Source organism: Rhineura floridana, chromosome 18, assembly GCF_030035675.1.
Source record: "Rhineura floridana isolate rRhiFlo1 chromosome 18, rRhiFlo1.hap2, whole genome shotgun sequence".
Classification (NCBI taxonomy): domain Eukaryota; kingdom Metazoa; phylum Chordata; class Lepidosauria; order Squamata; family Rhineuridae; genus Rhineura; species Rhineura floridana.
In genome coordinates this window covers 2,932,595-2,953,021 of record NC_084497.1, presented here as the reverse complement: position 1 = coordinate 2,953,021, position 20,427 = coordinate 2,932,595, and the positions used below count along the sequence as shown (strand labels likewise).

Below are 20,427 nucleotides of genomic sequence, written 5' to 3'. Positions count from 1 at the left end.
TGCAACAAGGGTGCAGAAGGGTGGGATTCTCCAGCTGCTGCTACCTGATAACTCCCGTTTCCTTGACAAGTGGCCACGTTGGCTGGGGTTGATGGGACTTGGTGAGTTCAGCAACATCGGGAGGGCCTCAAGTTCCCTGGCCCTGAACTACAAAGCTCAACCACTCTGCTCTCCACAGGCAAACAGGAGCAGGCCCATTTGCAGGTTGCAAAAATGGAAGGGGGAGTTTTTGTGTTGTGTGCAAAAAGTTGGAAGAAACGGAAGGCCCATCCCAGGGCTTTTTGCTCAACTCTCAAGGCTTCACAAGGCCTACGCTTTCTCTAAGTGCAGCCTTCCCCTGCAACCACGCTGGCTGGGGCTGGTGGGAGTTGTAGTGTCTCTCCTGTGAGGAAGGGTTAGGGATTCTTAGTTTAGAGAAAAGGAGAGCAAGGTGCATTAAACGATGCATGGTACGGAGAACGTGGATAGAGAAAAGTTTTTCCAGTGTCTCTCTTTAACGCTAGAACTCGTGGACACCCAACGAAGATGAATGTTGGAAGATTCAGGACAAGACTTCTTGACACAGCACAGAGTTAAAACTCTGGAACCCGCTCCCCACAAGAGGCAGCAATGGCCACCAACTTGGATGGCTTTGAAAGAGGATTAGACACATTCATGGAAGAAGAGGCTATCAGTGGCTCCTAGCTACGATGGCTCTGAGTCAGTATGTTTCTGAATAGGAACTACAGGAGGGGAGAGTTGCTGTTGCGCTCGGATCCTGCTTGCAGGCTTCCCTTGGGGGCATCTGGCTGGCCACTGAGAGACCGGGAAGCTGGACTAGATGGGCTGCTGGCCTGATCAGCAGCCAGGCTCTTCTGATGTTCTTAGTCCAAAGCATCTGGAAGGAACAGAGCTGGGGGAAATGAGGCTACAAAAACCTACCAAAGTCCCCTAAGCAAGTCCTAGGCAGAGCTAACTAAATAGTAAACACACACAGACACACCTTGCCTTTCTGCATTTTTCCTTCCATCAAAAAACAGGTTATGAACCACCCTTCCTGCACGCAGCTGCTGCGTCTTATAGGGCAAATCCCGTTTTTTAAAAAAAATTCTAGCCGTTATTCACGTGTCAAAGGCTGTGAAGAATGATCAGGAAGAAATGTCTCAAGTTGTTTTCTTTTAATTTACATGTGCACATTTTTTTTTAAAAAAAACACCACAAACCAACCCCAAAGCACCCCTTCAAGTTCTCCTTCTGACAGGCAGGCCCCCATCTCACCCCACCAGGTTTCTCCCCCAACGCTCAGATCTATGGCACGTGCGTCGCTTCCCGTACAGCAGCTCCGCATTTATGGAAATGTCTTTTTGTTCGGAGGAAGATTCCCCGGGAGACTGCCGGTGGTGGGCAGTTGAAGGAAAGGAACGAAACAGCCACTCGTTTGTTCGACCAGTCTGGAACTAGTTGGTGTACATCTGGGGCTCTGTCCCAAGAAAGGGGAGGGGGGACAGCAGCAAAGGGAGGAGGGAAATGCAGGTTTGCAAAAATGCAAGGGAGTCGCAGAGCGTTTTCATCTCAGCCTTTGGCTCCTACTCCAGTGTCGCAAAAGGGAACGAGCTGCTGCAGCGTCCGACACAGCCATGGTCCTCAGGGGCTCCCTTGCGACAGCAGAGCTTTTATTTGGCCCTTTCATTGCTGTTTGGATTTCAGGGATAGCCTCTGCACCAGCTTGTAAAGGAGACCGAAGTGCTAAAACACACACACACGCAGAGACACAGTGAGAGGCAGCTTGGGGTCTTCTAGATTAATGCCAAAACAGGCATGGGGGGAGGGGAAACAGCGGAAGAGTTTCGATGCTGACAGGTGTGCAGAGAAAGCAATGCGTCCCACAGTTACAGCAGCAGAACAGCCCTCCCCCCAAGCATAATCCTGTGGCACCTTAAAAAGTATAATACATTTATCGTAGGCAGAGAAGTTTGGGCCCCATCAAAGCATCTTAAAGCAGCATAAGGCTGGCTTAATTCCTACAAGCCACCCTGTGACACACACCCATTTCAAGTTAGGAAGGCTACTGGATCGAGCGGTTTTAGAATCATAGAATAGTAGAGTTGGAAGGGGCCTATAAGGCCATCTAGTCCAACCCCCTGCGCAATGCAGGAATCCAAATCAAAGCATTCCCGACTGATGGCTGTCCAGCTGCCTCTTGAAGGCCTCCAGTGTCGGAGAGCCCACTACCTCTCCAGGTCATTGGTTCCATTGTCATATGGCTAGAAGATGGAGGAAGGGCCATCACTCTGCGACAAAGCAGCTGCCTTGCCTGCAGGAGGCCCCAGGTTCAATCGCCGATGGTGGCATCCCCAGGTAGGGGCTTGGAGAGACTCCCTGCCTGAAAGCCTGGAGCGCCACTGCCAGTCAGTGTGGACAATACTGAGCTATATGGACCCAACAATGGAACCTAAAAGGATTCAACTTGAACTGGATCACACCCCTCGTCTCAAAGAAGAACAACAATGAAAACAGTAATAACAACAGTTTTCAGCCAGCATCTGGAGAACTATGAAACAGGTTCCCCGAGTCCAACGGGAGTTAGATTTATACTTCTCCTCAAACAGGACTCCTCACACGTTGTATGGCAAATCACTTTTAAGAACATGAAGGGGAGTTTCAAGAGCAATTTGCCATCACAAAGGGCTGGGAGGGTTAAGAGGAAATCAGCTGATCAGCATTTTAAAATTCTGTTGCATATTAGCCAGAGGCTGCAATCCTCTTCACACTGACCTGGCAGTAAGTCCCACTGAACTCAATCGGACTTGCCTTTGAGTAGGTTTGCATACAATCATAGGCAATGTTCGGTTTTGCATGCTGCCTACCGACTAGAAATTTTTAGCAAAGAAGTTTTAAAGCAAACTAAGCTTTAGATTTGAAAAAAATAAAGTCTCAATTCCACTTTCCATTGGCCTAGACATGAAGAAGCTTCCAATAGGTTTCCGTGAAGGACCTGTGATAGCATCAACTCCCACAAACAGATTCTGACTCAGTTCACGAGTTCATCAAACTGTGACTTAGTGCAAATGCGTGAGGGTGAGGGATGCTGGACAGGAGATCGCCATTGCTTTGCTCCTTCACTGCCATAAGCTAAACCATGGTTTAGTGTAGTCTGAACATGGGCTCATGGTTTGTCTCCTCCAAGCAAACCACAAGCAGTAAGCTCAAGAACAAATCTTGGTTACAATGTCATCATTTGTCTGGAGCAAGACAAGCCATGAGCATGCGTTTGGACGACACGCTAAACCAAACCATGGTTTAGCTCATAGAAGCAGAACTGGAGGAGGGTGACACCTGCTAGGCCCCTAGGCAAAATTATCTTTCTCCCTCTATATGTAGCATGAGAAACTTCTTAACAGACTTTGCTGAAACTCAACTAGCACAGTGGAGAGAGAAAGCCACTGCTGGCTCCTCCTGAGATTCATCAGAGATGCTGTAGCAGGGCCACCGCTCTCTGTTGTTGCACTCACTTGGACAGCAATGTAGGCCACTCCAAGGTAGGCGGCTATGCAGAGAGCCAGGAGGAGGTCGAAGATGGCAGGCTTGACCCTGGAAAACATAAGCAGAGTTCACACATAGGCAATATCCCTAGAAACAGGGGTGGGGAAACCTTTGTTTGGCTCTGATCTTCACCTGGCCCCACCCCACAGGCCAACTTGGACAAGTGGGAGGGGCAACCCACCTGCCAATCACAAGTCGTCATGCGTGATGTTTGAGAAATGGCAAAATCTGGGATTTACCCCTTATACTCTTCTCGCTCTTGGATATGCTAAAGCAAAAACTACTATCCAACAACGAATTTGGGATACAGAACTACAAAATCACTCGCGTCTTGCTGGCAGGCTTCCTGAGTGCCTATGCATTATTTAACAAACTTGAATAACCCTAAATATAGAAGAGCTTTTACAGCTGTCAGGTCCAAAGTACTTCCATCCACCCTCCTGGAGGGAAGATATAAGAGGGTACCTTATCACAAAAGGCTTTGTCCATGTGGAATGGAGGAAGTGGAAACTGTAGGTCGATTGACTGATTTTTATTTACGGTCATAGACCAATCTGAACATATACAAATACACAAATGCACAATCAATCATGTAGCTTATGTTTTCTTGTATTGCACCTTTCATAGGGATCTCCGTTACTCTTTTATTACCCCAATTTTACAAAGCATTCCGGACTTACCCAGTGAGTTTTACTTAACGTATTTATTTGGCAGACAGGAATCCACAGGTTACAGTAAGAGTGGCCACTTCCTGTGCTGCTACTATTGCATGTCGGAAAGCAACGATTATGACCTTATATAGGAAATTTATACTGATTGTAATTTTGTCCTTTTTATTCACTCATGATTTCATGTATTTTATATGATTTTCGTTACTCATGTCTCTATGTACTGATCTTTGATCAAAATAATTTTATTCATTCATTCATGTCAGGTGCTGGACAGGTGGGCCTGTGTGGCTTTTCATAAACAGCCTCATGAGCCAAACGGAGAGGCTTGGTGGCCCAAGCTTGGCTTCCGAGCCAGAGGTTCTCCACCCCGCCCTTAAAGCCTGACATGCACACACTTAATAAACTCCTGTAGCGCTTCCACCAAAAAGGATTGCAAAGCAAATGAGGAACAAGTGCACATAATTGCCCTCTAAAGAAGGGATGTCCCCCTGCCTCTTGAGTCGTTTCATTCACAGGGATGCTACTTGCAAAATTCCATTCCAGATCCTCTCCCCCGCCTCACCAACTTAGAGATGTGAAAACCCAGGGGTGGGGGGAAACCCTGTGTTTCCCCCCAAAATTTCTATTTTTTCTCCAGGGCCTTCACATCTCTACTGCTGCTCTGTCATAGAGGAGGACTCTTTCTCCTCTAGAAAGAAGAGTATCTAATTCTCAGCAACTACTCCCAAGATTTTGCCCAACAAATGAGTTCAGGATCAGGTGTACCTGTCCGAGAAGGTCTGCTTCAGTCCTTCTACAAGGTAGGCAATATATGGTTTGCGCAGAAAGGGAGAACCAGCACATTTGGCTGAATTTAACCCTCTATTTGATGGGCGATACAGGGTGAGTTAGTGAGCGGGAGGGAGAGACCAAGCCCGGGGTCACAACTGGACAGGAGGAATCTCCCCAATGGTTCTTCCTTGGCTGGCAAAAACTTGGCACCCCTCTACTCAAAGGAGGGCAACTCCAGCTTTGCAAGATGGGAGAAAAACATGACTGCGTCCAGTTTGCACGAAACATTCCCTAACTCTTTTCCGTGACCAACGGGATGAGATTAATAGCGCCTCCCCACACCCTCAAAGCCTTGAAACGCAAGCCTCTGAACCAGTCAGCACCACTGAGATCTATTCAACTAAGTCTTAACCAGAGTAGGAATTAGTGAAGCTAAGTTAGTCACATCTCTTAGTTTCAAATGGGTCCACTCCGAGTAGGACTGGCACGGAAACCACCCGTTGAGATCCATAAGCCCGACTTAGATCCATTATCTTCAATGGGTCTGAGCAGTTGGATACAAGTCAACATTTCATTGGCCAGGAGAGAAAGGTCGCTTGCACTTACCTGTATGCGTTCATTATTTGCTTCAACTGGTCATAGAAAACGAACTCAGGATCCCTGTGTGTTTTAAAAGGAGGAGGCAGGGAAGAGGAGGAAGAAATTGAAAAAATACCTTATTGTCTGCTTTGAAGCCGCTTTACTGGCCCACCTCTCCGCACCACCTACCTCTAACTGGGACAACACCAAGGGGCGTGTGAGGGAGAGAATATTGTGCTATCACACAGAAAAGAGCGCCAAAATGGCACTGCTGGGAGTAAAACTACAAGAAGTTAGCTGAACCAGTGTGTGTAAGCGGATTCCTTCACTAGGAACAACTTGTTTTTCTCAGGCTTCACTTCCTTCCTCTCCTAATGAGAAAAAGGGTGTGTGCGTGCGAGAGCACTAGCCTCATGGCTCTACAATGGCCACATGCATGCTTGCAGTCAGAATGGGCTTATTTCCCAGGAGCAACAACCCTGTAGCCTCTTTGATCTTTCAACTACTGTACCCATCTGACCGGACTCCTCATTTCTGCACTCGGTTGCAGTATCTACCAAACTCCAACATGAAAAGAGCAAAGAGCGCCCGCCCTTACCGCTTGTCTGCCTTCACGTGATGCTGCTTGACATCTTTGAGGTAGCGGCTCATCGAGTATTCTAGACTGTTGATAAACGTGCTGTCTTTGTCGAGCAGCTGGGCGGCCCTCGGCTGGCTGGCGAGCCAGTCCATCACCGACTCCATCTGTTCCTGTTGGATCTGCTGCAGAACGAAGAAGAGAGTCACAAAGGAAAGGGTAAGTCTGTCAGGCAGGGTTAAAACCCACACACCCCTTATCTCCCCTCCTTGCCCCATGGAAAGAAGACCCACACACACACACACAAGCTACGTGTGCTCACCATCTGCTCTGTGAAGATCTGGAGGTCAGCAGGCACTCCCTAGTGTGCAAAAAGGAGAAAGAGAGAGCAGAGAATCAAAGGCAAAGGACGAGGATTATTTTTTCATTTGTAAAGCACCTGAAGCATTCTATACAAAACTTTACAAAGATTTTTTTTTATGTAAGACAGCTCCTGCTCACAATTTTACACCTGAACAGATACAACTCAAAAGGAAAAAAGGATGGTGAGGGAAGAGGAAAACAAGAACACTCAAGCACCAATTCTTAAGTTACACAATTGTTCTTACAAGCAGTGAGGTGGGGTGGAAATTTTCCAGGGCTTTATTTTTCCGTAGAAGTTTCAGTTTCATAGAATCACAGAATAGTAGAAGAGGCCTGACAGGCCATTGGGTCCAGCCCCCTGTTCTATGCAGGAATTGAACTTAAAGCATAGGCTTCATATGTTTATTAGTTACAATGAATGGATGCCAACTGGAAATACATTGAATGGCCAAGCCTGTTAAATGTCACAAGTTTCTAGCTTTGTTTACTGAACACAAAAAAATAAACATGCTGAATTAGATCTCTCTGGAGGGCAACAGAAAATTTCCCAACGCAAACTGAACATTTCTTGATGTGAATTCCCCCAAATTCACATAGGAAAACTTCGCAGTTCAAAATTTGCTGGGGAAAACATATCACTGCTTGTCAGTGAGGCCTACAAGAAGACCACGTGTAGTGCTTCTGTCCAGGGTTCAAGCCAGCCGGCGATGCCCTTCCAGAACAGCCCATTCCATTTACCCTCTCAGCCCTCAACAGTAATTCCACCTTCTGGGCCCACTAACTCCACAATGTGCTGTCCTGGGCTAATGAGCTAATGGGCTGGGCTTTGCAAAGCTACTTCCTCTGCTATGGCCAGTGGGAGCAGCTATTGGAGACCAGATGCCGAGAAAAGACCCTCACCTTTTCTGTTAGGTTGTAGATAACCCGTGTCAATGCCTCCACAATGATGTGGGTGTTGCGGGTGAGAATTTTGGGGTCAACCCGTGTCCTGCAAGGGTAAAGGCAACAGCAGTGTCAAGAACATCTTGTCTTTGGAGGGAGGGGAGGTACAGTAGGCATTTGATGGTGCAGTACTGTATGAATGGCTAGCTCCAAGTAGCTAACTCAGCTCCTGTGCCAAGTCTTCTGTCAAGCAGTCCCAAGGAGAGCTTAAAAAAAAAAAGAGGACAACAAGCCTATAGTTCTCCTAAACATGGGGAGCAGACAAGTCACTATCTTCCCTCAGAAAGGGAGCAAGGACCACGCCACGCAGATCCAGCGGCTGAGCATCCCACCCCCTGCCTTCCAAACCTGGACCTGAACAACAAGCCTGTCTAAGGATTATGCAGGATGAAGTGGCAGAGTTTTGGCTGGGGCTACTTCCAAACTGCAGTCGTAACATTCAAGAAGTGATGGCTGACTGCGTGTCTGTTCCTCTTCCCTTCTCTATCCCTTTTGGCAATAACCACTCCAGATTTTTTTGGGAGGGGTGGTGTGGTGAGAGAAAACACACATCACCTTTTTGAGTGCTCCTCCACGAAAGAAAGAAAGAAAGAAAGAAAGAAAGAAAGAAAGAAAGAAAGAAAGAAAGAAAGAAAGAAAGAAAGAAAGAAAGAAAGAAAGAAAGAAAGAAAGAAAGAAAGAAAGAAAGAAAGAAAGAAAGGTTGTCAACGAGGTGCTGGTAACAACTTCCCTGGTGCCTTCCCACTCCACCAGTGGGCTGTCTGGAGGGCCCAGAAGGAGGCAGACGGAGGGTGGACCAGATGAACCTTTCAAGTCTCATTTATATATTTATGTACTTGTTTATTAAATTTCTACCCCGCCCTTCCTTCCAGAGGAGCCCAGGGTAGCAAACGAAAACACTAAAAGCACTTTAAAACACGTCAAGAACAAAGCATTTTAAAACATATTACAGCAAAACATCATCCAGCAAGGCAGCTCTTGCCTGCTTGCTAAAGAAGTGAACCAATTCCCAGGGGGCCAGCCTCTCCAGGGAGGGGGGCAATTAAGCACAACGGCTGATCAGATCAGATCCTCCATGGACAGAAGAGGTCTACCTCCCTGAGGAACTGGCTCAAGAACAGTATTAGGCAGGCGCCATCTCTGCTATCTTTTCAGCGCCTTTTGAAGACTTTCCTCTTTCAACAAGCCTTTTAGGTTGAGACCTATCCCAGTCTGCATTTGTGTTAGAATTGCGTAATATGTTTTTGAATAACGTTTTTAACCCTTTTTTCAAAGTTTTTTAAAAATGTTTTTAATGCTGTTTTGTTTTAATTTTAAGACCTGTTTTTATTATTTTAAAGTGTTTTAAACACTTTATTTGCCACCTTGGGCTCCTGCTGGGAGGAAGGGCTGGATACAAATTAAATAAATAATAACAACAACAAGGGAGGGCTTCTCTCCTTCAAACCCTGCTTGCGAACTTGCCGAAGGGATTCTGGCCAGCCAATGCTACGAGCAGATTCTGGATGAGACGGGGCTTTGATGTGATCTGGCAAGGCTACTGTTCTACATACCTATAGCATCTCTCTCCCACACTCATGGCCCAGCCATGGGGACGTGTACGGAGTCTGTTTGGGGAAGAGCCATGGCTCAGTGGTTAGAGAACCTGCTTTATATGCAGAAGGTCCCAGGCTCAAATCACGGGATCTCCAGGCAGGGCTGGTAGAGACCTCTTGTCTGAAACTGCTGCCAGTCTGACTAGATGGACACAAGGGGCGGACTTGGTAAATTGGCGGCTTCCTACAAAACTGACGAGCAGCCCAAGAGGTTAATGCTCATTTTCTGATGCTCTGCAGGAGCAAGAAGAGCATTTCTCAGCTAGTCCGAGACCAGAGCAAAACTCCCACGACCAGCTCAGCCTCTGCTGCAGCCTCCTCACCCAGCAGCTGACCTCACGTCCATGATGCTCTTGCGCAGGCCATCTCGGTGGCTCTCGAGGTGGGAGACGGTGAAGGCTGGGAGGCGGCGGATGGCAAAGCGCTCGTGCTCCCAGGCCAGCATGTCTTCTGCCAGGTTGATTTTCTTGTGCACCATGGAGAACCTCACCTCTGGGAACTGGCTGGCAACCACCTGCGGGGCACATCACCAGGACAAGAGAGAGTTGAGACGCTAAGCAGCTCGCCCCCAGAGCACAGTGAGCAAATCCCTCCCCTCCTCTTCTTAAAACAGGGGCTGCATTTGGCACTCCCCCCCTCTTCAAGTAAGGAGAGGGACCAGAGCTCAGGGGCAGAGCAACTGCTTTGCAGAAGGTCCCAGGCTGACTCCCTAGCCTCTCCAGGTAGAGCTGTGGCATTTGCCGTCTGCTGTTTTAAGGAGCGCGCTGGTTACACCTGCCTTTATTCCCCCAAGAAAAAAAAGGGGGAAAGACGAGTCCCCAGAGGACAGAGTGGGAAGCTACACCAGCTAGGCAAGCTTCTTTATCGGCACCTGAGAGGTCAGCCACTGCTACTGCCCACCTTCTGAAATGTAAGCCGCCCCACTCCCCTCATTTACCAGTTCCAGCTCCTTCAGAAAAGCGTGCTGAAGGGTCCCTTCCTTTGGAGGCTTTGAGACATGCAAGTGAAGGCTGTTCCCTCTCCCCAGAGTGTCCAGGCAGAGGACAAAGGCCACGTTGTCTTGCAGCAAACTGGAATCTGAAATAAGAGACAGCGAGGGGTGTGAATATGCTATCGCCCTATAGAGTTATTTTGGCAGCGGGGGGAGGCTGGGGACAGAAGCGTCCTTTGCGCGCTCTTGCTTATGCAACATGAAAAACCTCTCGTTAACAAACAGGACCAGGGCTAGAGACAAGCTCATCGACTAGCAATTAACTGAGGGCTGCACAGTCCCGTATCTAAAAGCAAGCAAACAAGTCTCACTCCCTTTCAGCGCAGCTTCCCAGCCAGCCAGCCACCAAATGCCTCCTCTTCTCACGCTCTCGAGATGCACACGAGATCGAACCCTAAGCCCACCACACCTGTGTGATCCAAGTTGTCTTCCAGCCACCGCTTCGTCCCTTGATAGTTGAACTTGCCACCTCCGGATGCAAAGAAGAGCAGGTTGTACCTGGGTTATTTGAACACAGGGGACAGAAAGGAGAGTCTAACTCACATTTTGTGCAGTGCACACACACACCATTTTGGGGAGAAAGGCCCCCAGGAAGAGAAACTTGCTTACCCAGCGTGGGTCCGTTTGTAGGTGTAGAGGCGGGAGAAGAGTCTGGCCAATTCCAAGAGCACAGCGACCCCGCTACCATTGGAGTCGGCGCCATGGGAGAGCCACTGGGGAGAGAGGAAAGTAAGTCCAGCGTGAAGGGCAATGGGGCTGGGTTTGGGAACCCAATGGAAGCAAGGAGGGCGACGGGAAGTAGAGCAAGGCAGATCGTTGCACAGCAAGCCAGGCGTCATCGCCATATGTCAAAGGAGCAGCCAGCAGGCAGTCGGGATCTTGGCCACATTAATGGCGCAACAGCCGCTAACATCTGCGGCTTTTATTTTCTTTTGGTTTTTTTAAAGAAAGGGCATCCGTCAGCCACAAAAGGGAAGGACAGAATTAGAACGGCAGGTGCCGAGGGCTGATGGAATGGGAAGGCATTTCGCCTTCAGGCCCAGCTCGTGGGCTTTTACCCAACAAGCTGGCAGAATGTTCTGGCTCAGGGACAGTCCACGCGATGCCCTTCAGACACTCCCCCCAGTCCAACTCTCATCACCACCACTGACCGCTGGCCATGTTGGCTACTGGGGCTGAAGGGGTGTGTGGAGCCCAACAATTGTGTTGGTCACCCTGGCTGTAGCTGGAAGGGGGAACCTTTGGGGTTTTTTTTTCAATGGAGGACCACATTCGCTTAGGGAGAATCTCTTGGGGGCCACATGCCGATAGCAGGCAAGGCCACAGGCAAAATGGGACAGGGACACTCCTTTCTCCCCTCTCCATGTCAGCCACCCCCTTCTCTCTCTTTCCTCCCTGCTCAGCAGACCGTCAGGAGAGGGATAGAGTGCTCTTGCCAGAGGGCCAGCCCAAACACATGCAGAGGGCTTCCCCGCCACTCCTCATTCCGTTGCTTTAACTGTTCTGCACACACCCTTTTTTCCGCCTCCACCCACCCACGTGAAATTGGGCAGAAGGTTGTTCGGCTCTGAGATGGACCGGAGGTGTTCTGACCCTGTGTGTAGGGGTGAGGAATGCTTCTCAGCCCAAGGGCCACATTCCTTGCTCGGTCCATGTCAGTGGTGGGAGGGGCCTGAGGAAACGATGTGAAATTTCCCTTTGTACAGCGGGTGAGTTTCTACACAACACTCACTCGGTCCTCTCTCTGTCTTTCATTCAGAGAAGCGAGAGGCACGATCAGCAGCGTTCAAGGACACACATTCCAGCCATTCAAAAACATTCCAAGGAGTGAATAAAAAAAGGCTAGTGAGGAGTGTGGCCTGGGGAAAGGGCGTGTGGCTAGAGATGAGGTATAGCCAGGGGAGAGTTCCAAGGGCCAGACAGACAGGCCTGGAGGACCACGTTTGGTCCTCAGGCCTGAAGTTCTTCACCCCTGCTATATATTCACTGAGATGGAAAAGACCACAGGCTGATAGGTTGGGAAATACGGCTGGATGGTGCTGATAGGTTGGGACATTGAACAAGACAGGGTCCCAGTCTACAGTGGCCACGCCAGTGGGACCACCAGATTTCCTCTGTTGCTTTGCATGGGTGGGGTTTGCCTCTCAAGGCTGAAAAAGACTTAAGACTGTCAACTCAGGTGATTCCCTTATCCGTAAGGACAGAGCCCCCTTATCTCTGGATTAAACTATACGAATCAGGCCTCGGGAAACAAAGTAAGCCGCACACAAAATGTGCAATCCTGCCCAAATTTAAGACAAATTTAGCATACAACAACGTAGGCGGCTCATGTAAGGAAGCCAAGCGGCTTCATACAGAAAGATGCTGAAATTATGGGGCAACTGCCAACGGTAACTTACCGGGGCAACTCCAAAAGAGTCGTAGTGAGCTACTACGGCAATAGTAGGCAGGTCCTCTCCTCCCAGACCAGTCAGCCGACCCTAGCAAGGGGAGTAAGGGAAAGAGAAATGTAAAACCAAGGGTATTTATGTTGCTGCATTGCCATAACAAGCCAAATCAATGCCAGAGGCCACACATCATCCCTGCCCCCTCATTAAAATGTATTTTTGCTGTTGCAAAAATCACCTTTGAGGAATATGTAATTTTTCTAAATCCCTAGAAATTAAGGTGCTGGGAGTCATTAGAAGGCTCCTAATTCCCCTCACAGACCCAGAGTGGTTTCACAATCAATCACTCTTCCCGGGAAATTCTGTGAGCGGAACATGGTGACATCCTAACAAATCTCAGCTCCCTTCACAAACCACAGTTCCCAGGATTCTTTGCGGGGGGAAGAAGCCATGACTGTTTAAAGTGGCATCATAGTACTTTAAATGTATAGTGCAGATGCGGGTTCAGTCTTAGTAAATGAACGGGCCTTAGTCACGTTCATTCATTTCAATGGGTCTGCTCATTGCGTGGGTGTGGCCTGCGTTGGATACAACCGTAGGAAGTTGCAAGCGCCTCCTTGGCCCTGGCTGACAGGGTGCAACTCCTCCTGGATTTGCAATGCTGCGTTTGTGCCTTGGAGGGCCCCTGTGCCCAGAAGTGCTCCCAGACTCACCTCCACGCTGGTGATGAGCCAGTCGCTGACTGCTTTGCTTTGAGCCCCACTGGTCACCATCTGGAAGCCGTTGGCAGTTGCCGTGTGTAAAAGCACTAGAAAGAGTACAGGGATATTAAAAGGGGAGGGAAGGCGCTTAGCACTTTCAGCCCTGTCTGCGAACGTACGAGCTTTAATCGCTTGAAAGGGACTGAAACAGCAAATAAGATCGCTGAAGACTTCTCTGGTTCCTTAATTTTAACAATTTGCCTGTTGAACTCCGGCAGAAACTTATGAATGATTAGAGACATGAGACAGCGAATCAGTTTTTAAAAAAAATGATTTACTTACTTAACAGGATTCATGTACCCACGCGATAATCGCAAGCCTCTAAGCTCTACTGCTGGAATAGTTTGGTGATTAGGACAGACTGTGTCGGGTTGTATCCAATATTAGTCAAACACAGAGCGGGCCCACTGACATTAATGACTATGGCTCAGTTAGGCACCTAAATTTCAATGGGTCTACTCTGAGCAAAACTTAGCTGGATATAACCTGTTGTCTCCTCTGACTGTCAGCGGCTTCTCAGGATCTAACAGTGCAATCCTGCGCCTGTCTACTCATATTCAAGTCCCGCCGAGTCCAGGGGGCTGAATCCTAGGTAAGCAGGTATAGGCATAGCCCTTGGTCTTTTCCCTCCACTTGCCACCTGGTTCTTCCATGCCCCCTCCCTGATACCAGCAACAAATAAAGCGAAGTAGGACACTGCCTTATCCTAAGTTAGACTCCTCATCCATGTAGCTCAGTATTGTGTATGCCACGTGTGGGGAACCTTTGGTCCTCCAAAATGTCGCTGGACGACGACGATGGCCATTGGCAGTGCCTACTGGGGCTGATGGTGGGAGCTGTCGCTCAGCATCATCTGGAAGGGCCCAAGGTTCCCCACACCTGCTCGACTCTGACTGGCAGTGGCTCTCTGGAGTTTCAGCAGGAAACAATCCCCAGCCCTACCCAGAGATGCCAGGGGTCGAAACTGGGACCTTCTGCATACAAGGCAGCCGTTCCCCTGTGAAGGTGCCTGTTGGTTCTGTTTGGAGAGGGCGTTGCACAGAGGAGGCGGCCCCTGGGAGATTGTCTTAAGAGGTCAGGGTGGCCCGTGCGGGAGGAAGCCACCCTTGTAAATACCCCCCAGGTTTAAGTAAAAGGCCTACCTTCGGCAGCTGAGGCGGAGCCTTGCGATGCAGAAGCCGCCTGCGTTTGCTCGTAGATTGAGAGGAGCTCCTCGTCTTCCACGGCAAAATAGACCGGCACAATGGTCTCCATAGCCAGCATTTCTGGCTCGATTTCCATGAATTGCTGAGCAAGAGGAGGGCAGAGACAAGCCTCAGTGTTTTGCAAAGGAGGACACCGCTTGCAGGTACTTTGCGAGTGGTCACACATACCTTTGCAGAATAGCTGCAGTTTTACCCCCATACTGAGCGTCAGGAATGAAATGCTTTGCTAATGCTTGCAGCACCTGCTTCAGTATTACTTGGAACACCCATAGCAGCCGTCCATCCAGTCAGACCACTTAGGTCTGTAGTTCAGCGGAAGGGCATCTGTTTTGCAGGTAGAAGGCCGCAGTTTCAATCCCCAGGACCTCCAGTTAGGGTTGGGAATGTGGCCCTGGAGAGCTGCTGCCAGTCAGGGTAGACAATACTGAACTAGATAGGCCAACGGTCTGGTTAGATATAAGGCAGCTTGCTACGTCCACCTAATCCCAATACTGTTCCACTGCTTTTCATGAGCCCCTTTGAGCCCAAATTCCTGTGAAGAGCAGCTCACAAATTTAACATGCTGCTGACCAGGTGGCAGACAGAGAAGTGTTGGAAGTGGGGCAAGAGCAACTCCTGTTTTGTTCTTTTGTTTATGTCCATCCTCCAGATGGATAGGCTTGACTACCTTTATACCTGTGATGCTCTGATTGACTTCCTTCCGTTGCAGACTGATATGCTTAGGGAAGCTTATCTGCCCCTCCTCCTTCCGCCCTTCCCTTCTTCTCGTCTTCGACTGTCCAAGAGAGAGGAGACACCTTTGTCTTTGCTCTCTCCCTCCTGAGCCATGAGGGCAACTCCCAAACCTGGGCCTCCAACTTAGTTAGTTAGTTAGAACTAGGTATGCCTTTCTACCTACTATGTATTTCTATAAATAAAGTAGCTTTTCTTATTTTACTGAGTCTTAAGTCTCAGTGATCTCGATGCAGGATAAAAGCCTGCTTTCTTCGGTAAACGCACGCACTGGCACACACGCATCTCAGACAGTTGACAATCTCTGCTAGTATCTATACAAATTTACACAAGAAGAAGAAGCCTTCCTCAGCTCTATCGATCACTCTTCCCACATACACATGCCATATACTGGCATTTACATCTGCATGTAAATAATCTGTTTTTATGCTGTGAACCGCCCAGAGAGCTTCGGCTATTGGGCGGTATAGAAATATAATAAATAAATAAATAAATAAATAAATAAATAATAAATCTTGAGCTTTCCGGCAGGAGTAGCTGTCCAGATGTAACTGGACTCCACCTCCCACTCTGCAGCATACTTGCTAAGAGTGTGAGCTTAGCCATAAGTAAACTCATACTCGTAGTTAGCAGCCCGTTAGCCTTGCCTCCACCAAACACAGCAACAGCTGTAGGGAACCTGCAATATGGGGAGCCATAACATTGGCCAACTTACAGGTAACGCAACGATTCCCTGAAATGAACCACAGGAAGTTGTTTCAACACACTGAAGCGCAATCCGAATTATGAGATTGGGGTGCGGGGGAGAGAGCAATAAAAGAAGCTACAAACATCAATATTAAGGCGATGGACCTGCCACCTCCCACCTTCAACCACAAATCCACAGACACTGCTGTGGACCACCTGAATGAAGCTCACGGACCACTTGCTGTCCGTGGACCAATGCTTGGGAACCTCTGTTGTAGAACAACAACAGTAAGCTGCTCTTTGGCTCTCCTGCGCTACCGCTGGCCATGTACCAATAATCATTGGGACCGCGACCACAAGCGTACCGAGCACTGGCTTCTACATCAGCGGTGTCCAAACGTTATACCCTCAGAAAACATTTTATGCCTCAACTTGTGTTTATGTTTTGGTAAGATTTAATCATGTGGGAATTCAATTATGGTTATGTGGCTCACGTGTCTTGTAGAAGTTGCAGAATCGTGCTTCCACAGAACCTGCAGGATTTGGCTTCCTAGGCAGCAGAATTCTGGGCTTCTTGTTTTGACGTGTGGGACACCAAAGCCCTGCCTTGAACCCCTGCAGGAGCAGACCCTTCGAGTCTCAAAGGGATGCTTACCCGGATGACATCCTGAGGCACCGAAGACATGCTCTGCGGCAGGATGATCACCACGGCGCCGGCTGACTGCCGAAGCGCCTTCTGGTACTGTTCATAGGAGAAGTCCATTAGCCGCATCATCACGCAGCGGCGGCTCAGGACATCCGCCTCCACTGTGCGCGCCTCCGTGTTTAGCACGGCATTCCGGGTGCCTGTCAAAAAAGCAGAGGAAAGCACCTAGTACGCAGCCCTATTGACGGTCTAGATAGATCCACAGATGTGGGGCCTCTCTCTACAGAAGAGCTTGAATCCTTGGGGAACCTTAATGGCTGCTTAAATGGCAATTTCCTCCTCCCTGCTAATCCATTTCCCTTTTGTGTCACGACAGATTGGATCTTTTTTTCGTAGGGTGAGGGTGTCCTTACCATGGGAGGAATTCCAGACATTTCTAGTCAGTCGGGCAGGAACTGAAGTCACCAGGGCAAGCAGAGGGGGGAGACCTCTTAGTTGCTGCCCTACTGTGCCCAAAGATGTCTATAAACCCACAGAATGGAAATCTGGAAGCTTGGAAGAGTTTGGAGGGAACAAGGCAAGTCACACTGCTCCTGGACCAAGGAATGCATGGGAATAACAGAAGGCGTCCCCACACACAGCTGGGAGTGTGGCAGAAAAGTGTCTATAAAATCCCAGCACTAGAGTTCCCTTCAGCCCCAGTCAACATAGACGATGGGTCCAGGATGATGGGAGTTGTAATTCGACAACATCTGGAGGGCCACAGGTTCCCCACACCTGTGCTACAAGGTCGTCCCCCCACCTCTTGATTAGCTAGGCAGACTGATTTTTTTATATATTAAACATTATTTCTTATTTACGTGCTTACAAAAATTGCATGCAGCTCACACCATCGTTAAAAACTGCATTTTGCCATGTCTTTTACTCTCATGCATGCAGAGAACAAACTGCCTTTTTGAAGATGGCATCTGCTACAACATATGCATGTTATCAGCAAGAAACCACAGGAAAGACTCTCGCTTTTCCTCCAGAATGATTCATTCCTACCATAATTTTCAATGCAATCCTAACGATGATTACACAGAAGTCCCACTGAGACCAATGGGCCTTAAACCTTTGCAACAGCGGCTCTGGATTGCAGTGTTAGGCAGTTAATCATTTAAAACTCACATGACTAATCACCTAAGGCTGAAGTCCTATCCAGACTTATCTGTATGTAAGCCACGCTGAACAGAGCGGGTTTACTTCTGAATAAACACACAGAGAATCAGGCTGCCACTTTCCTTAAACAGTGGGAATAGCCCTAATGTATAGCTGCGATAACAAACACTATAGTCCACTAGAATAAGGTGAATACATATTTCAACAAATGAATAAATATTTATCCACTGTCTTGTAGGTTTCACCCCCTTGCTGGGGGAAGCAAAGTGTGGGAAATTGACAGGAGTGCTTCATATGGGCTTCCCTGGGCTCCTGCTGAGAGGAAGGGCGGGAAATAAAACAATAAATAAAAATAAAATAAAAATGATACATATAAGAATGTGGAATACGCAACACAGTAAGCTATTTCAGTACAGTGTTACATACATATCTATGAATGAGACTTGACAGGAACAATCTTCCACGTATTGTAGCATTATATTAATGTTTTACCATCCTTCTTTCCAAACACGCCCAGGATTCATTCAACAAAGACACACTGCAATACATCTTTAGAGATGAATTCCACTTTGCATGCAGAAGGCCCTAGGTTTAATTCTCTGGGAACAACTCCTGCCTGAAACTCTGGAGAACTGCTGCCTGTCAGTGTAGACAATACTGAGCTAGATGGACCAACAGTCTGACTCGGTTTAAGACTGCTTCCTAGGTTCCCAATAAATGGTAGCATTACATATCCTTAAAAATATGAAGTATTCCTTCCAGCTTTCTACGTAGCACTCTTTCTAATAGACTGCAACCAAAGTGTGGCCCCAGGAAAGAAAAGGGGGGAAGATGTCAGCATGCCCCAGGAAATAAGTTTCTCCAAAGCTCAAAAGAAGTTTAGGAGGGAAAAGGGGGGCAGACCTAAAGCACCTAACGATGAGGGAAGATGCTTAGCCAGCACTCCTCTGAGTAGGGCTTAGCTGGGCCTCCTCTGAGTAGGAATGCAGCCCAATGGGCCTCCTCTGAGTAGGGCTTAGTTGGGCCTCCTCTGAGTAGGAATGCAGCCCAATGGGCCTCCTCTGAGTAGGGCTTAGCTGGGCCTCCTCTGAGTAGGAATGCAGCCCAATGGGCCTCCTCTGAGTAGGGCTTAGCTGGGCCTCCTCTGAGTAGGAATGCAGCCCAATGGGCCTCCTCTGAGTAGGGCTTAGCTGGGCCTCCTCTGAGTAGGAATGCAGCCCAATGGGCCTCCTCTGAGTAGGGCTTAGTTGGGCCTCCTCTGAGTAGGAATGCAGCCCAATGGACCTCCTCTGAGTAGGGCTTAGTTGGGCCTCCTCTGAGTAGGAATGCAGCCCAATGGGCCTCCTCTGAGTAGGGCTTAGTTGGGCCTCCTCTGAGTAGGAATGCAGCCCAATGGGCCTCCTCTGAGTAGGGCTTAGTTGGGCCTCCTCTGAGTAGGAATGCAGCCCAATGGGCCTCCTCTGAGTAGGGCTTAGCTGGGCCTCCTCTGAGTAGGAACGCAGCCCAATGGGCCTCCTCTGAGTAGGGCTTAGCTGGGCCTCCTCTGAGTAGGAACGCAGCCCAATGGGCCTCCTCTGAGTAGGGCTTAGCTGGGCCTCCTCTGAGTAGGAACGCAGCCCAATGGGCCTCCTCTGAGTAGGGCCTCGCTCGTTCGTCTGGCTGCTCCTTTCTCCCCTCCCCGCCGCCTCCCGCTCGGCCGACTGACCGTAGGGCTGCCCGGCCAGCTCGTACTGCTGCATGCGGTAGACGGTGAACTCGTGGGCGGCGTCGGCGGGCGGCGGGCCCAGCAGCAGCAGCAGCACGGCGGGCAGCACCAGCAGGAAGCTCAGCGGCAGGCAGGAGGCCTTCAGCAGCACCGAGCCCAGCACCTCCTCGCCGGCCTCCTCCAGCATGGCGACGCGCGGCGAGCGGGGCGGCGGCGCTTCGAGGGCTCCTTCTTCGCCTCAGCCAGGCGCGGCGCGCAAGGCACGACGGGAAACGGAGTCTTCCCCTCAGGGGAGAGCCTTCCCGCATCCACTCACGGGGCTCGCTCGCCGCAACGCACGACGGCAAATGGAGCCCTCTCTGGAGGGGAGGGGCAGAGGACGTGTTCCTTTGCTCAGCGGTCACGCGGCTCTTGCTGCCGTGCCGCAAGGCGCGCTGGGAAATGGAGTCCGCAAACCTCTTTCATCTGGAGTTGCGCGCACGGCACGCCGGGGGATGGAGTCAATTGGACTGGCTTATATAGACAGAGGTGTCACTAGAAGCTAAAATGATGAAACTGAGGTTATCATACTTTGGACACATAATGAGAAGACACTATTCACTAGAAAATACGATAATGCTAGGAAAAACAGAAGGGGGTAGAAAAAGAGGAAGGCCAAACAAATGATGGATTGATTCCATAAAGGAAGGCACAGACCTGAACTTACAAGATCTGAGCAGGGTGGTTCATGACAGATGCTCTTGGAGGTCACTGATACATAAAAATGTAAATGTACTGCCCTCAAGTCGATTCTGACTTATGGCGACCCTATGAATAGGGTTTTCATGAGGCTGAGGGGCAATGACTGGCCCAAGGTCACCCAGTGAGCTTCATGGCTATGTGGGGATTAGAACCCTGGTCTCCCAGGTCATAGTCCAACACCTTAACCATAAGTTGAAATCAACTTGAAGGCGCATAACAACATATATATGGGGGGGGAAAGAATTTGGAGGAGGGGAGTTTGGAAACCTGTCTTGGGGTGGGGTGGGGAGGAAGAGTTTGGAGGTGTGGTGTGGTGGGTTTGGAGTCCTCCTTCTGCTGGAACTCTGCATGAAAAATGGGTGCTTCTCCAGTGAGCTATGACAGCCCGTCT

General features: G+C 49.2%; 1 protein-coding gene across 4 annotated transcripts; it reads right to left on the bottom strand.

The window, feature by feature from the left end:
• Nucleotides 1-1,142: 1,142 nt before the first annotated feature.
• Nucleotides 1,143-19,681, bottom strand: NCLN (nicalin). 4 transcript variants are annotated; one of them, XM_061601215.1, is made up of 15 exons: nt 19,296-19,681; nt 16,439-16,629; nt 14,302-14,446; nt 13,112-13,206; nt 12,411-12,491; nt 10,621-10,724; nt 10,421-10,509; nt 9,958-10,097; nt 9,344-9,534; nt 7,384-7,471; nt 6,443-6,481; nt 6,142-6,302; nt 5,571-5,624; nt 3,492-3,570; nt 1,143-1,725 (listed from the first exon to the last, which is right to left on the bottom strand). In XM_061601215.1, exons 1-15 carry the CDS (start codon nt 19,480-19,482, stop codon nt 1,666-1,668), a joined length of 1,704 nt encoding a protein of 567 aa, XP_061457199.1. In that variant the 5' UTR covers nt 19,483-19,681; the 3' UTR covers nt 1,143-1,665. The 4 variants fall into 4 exon arrangements, with proteins under 4 accessions (XP_061457199.1, XP_061457201.1, XP_061457198.1 ...); XM_061601217.1 differs by having other exon boundaries at nt 9,356-9,534; XM_061601214.1 differs by having other exon boundaries at nt 6,142-6,305; nt 19,296-19,680.
• Nucleotides 19,682-20,427: the final 746 nt, after the last annotated feature.

What these genes read in the sequence shown, in the direction of transcription:
- NCLN (XM_061601214.1), bottom strand. Translation starts at nt 19,482, where the DNA reads ATGCTGGAGGAGGCCGGCGAGGAGGTGCTGGGCTCGGTGCTGCTGAAG. An exon ending in CTCCGCCTCAGCTGCCGAAG is followed by an intron (nt 13,207 to 14,301) that starts GTAGGCCTTTTA and finishes TACTCTTTCTAG; the next exon opens with TGCTTTTACACACGGCAACT. An exon ending in AGACAACTTGGATCACACAG is followed by an intron (nt 10,098 to 10,420) that starts GTGTGGTGGGCT and finishes CTCTTATTTCAG; the next exon opens with ATTCCAGTTTGCTGCAAGAC.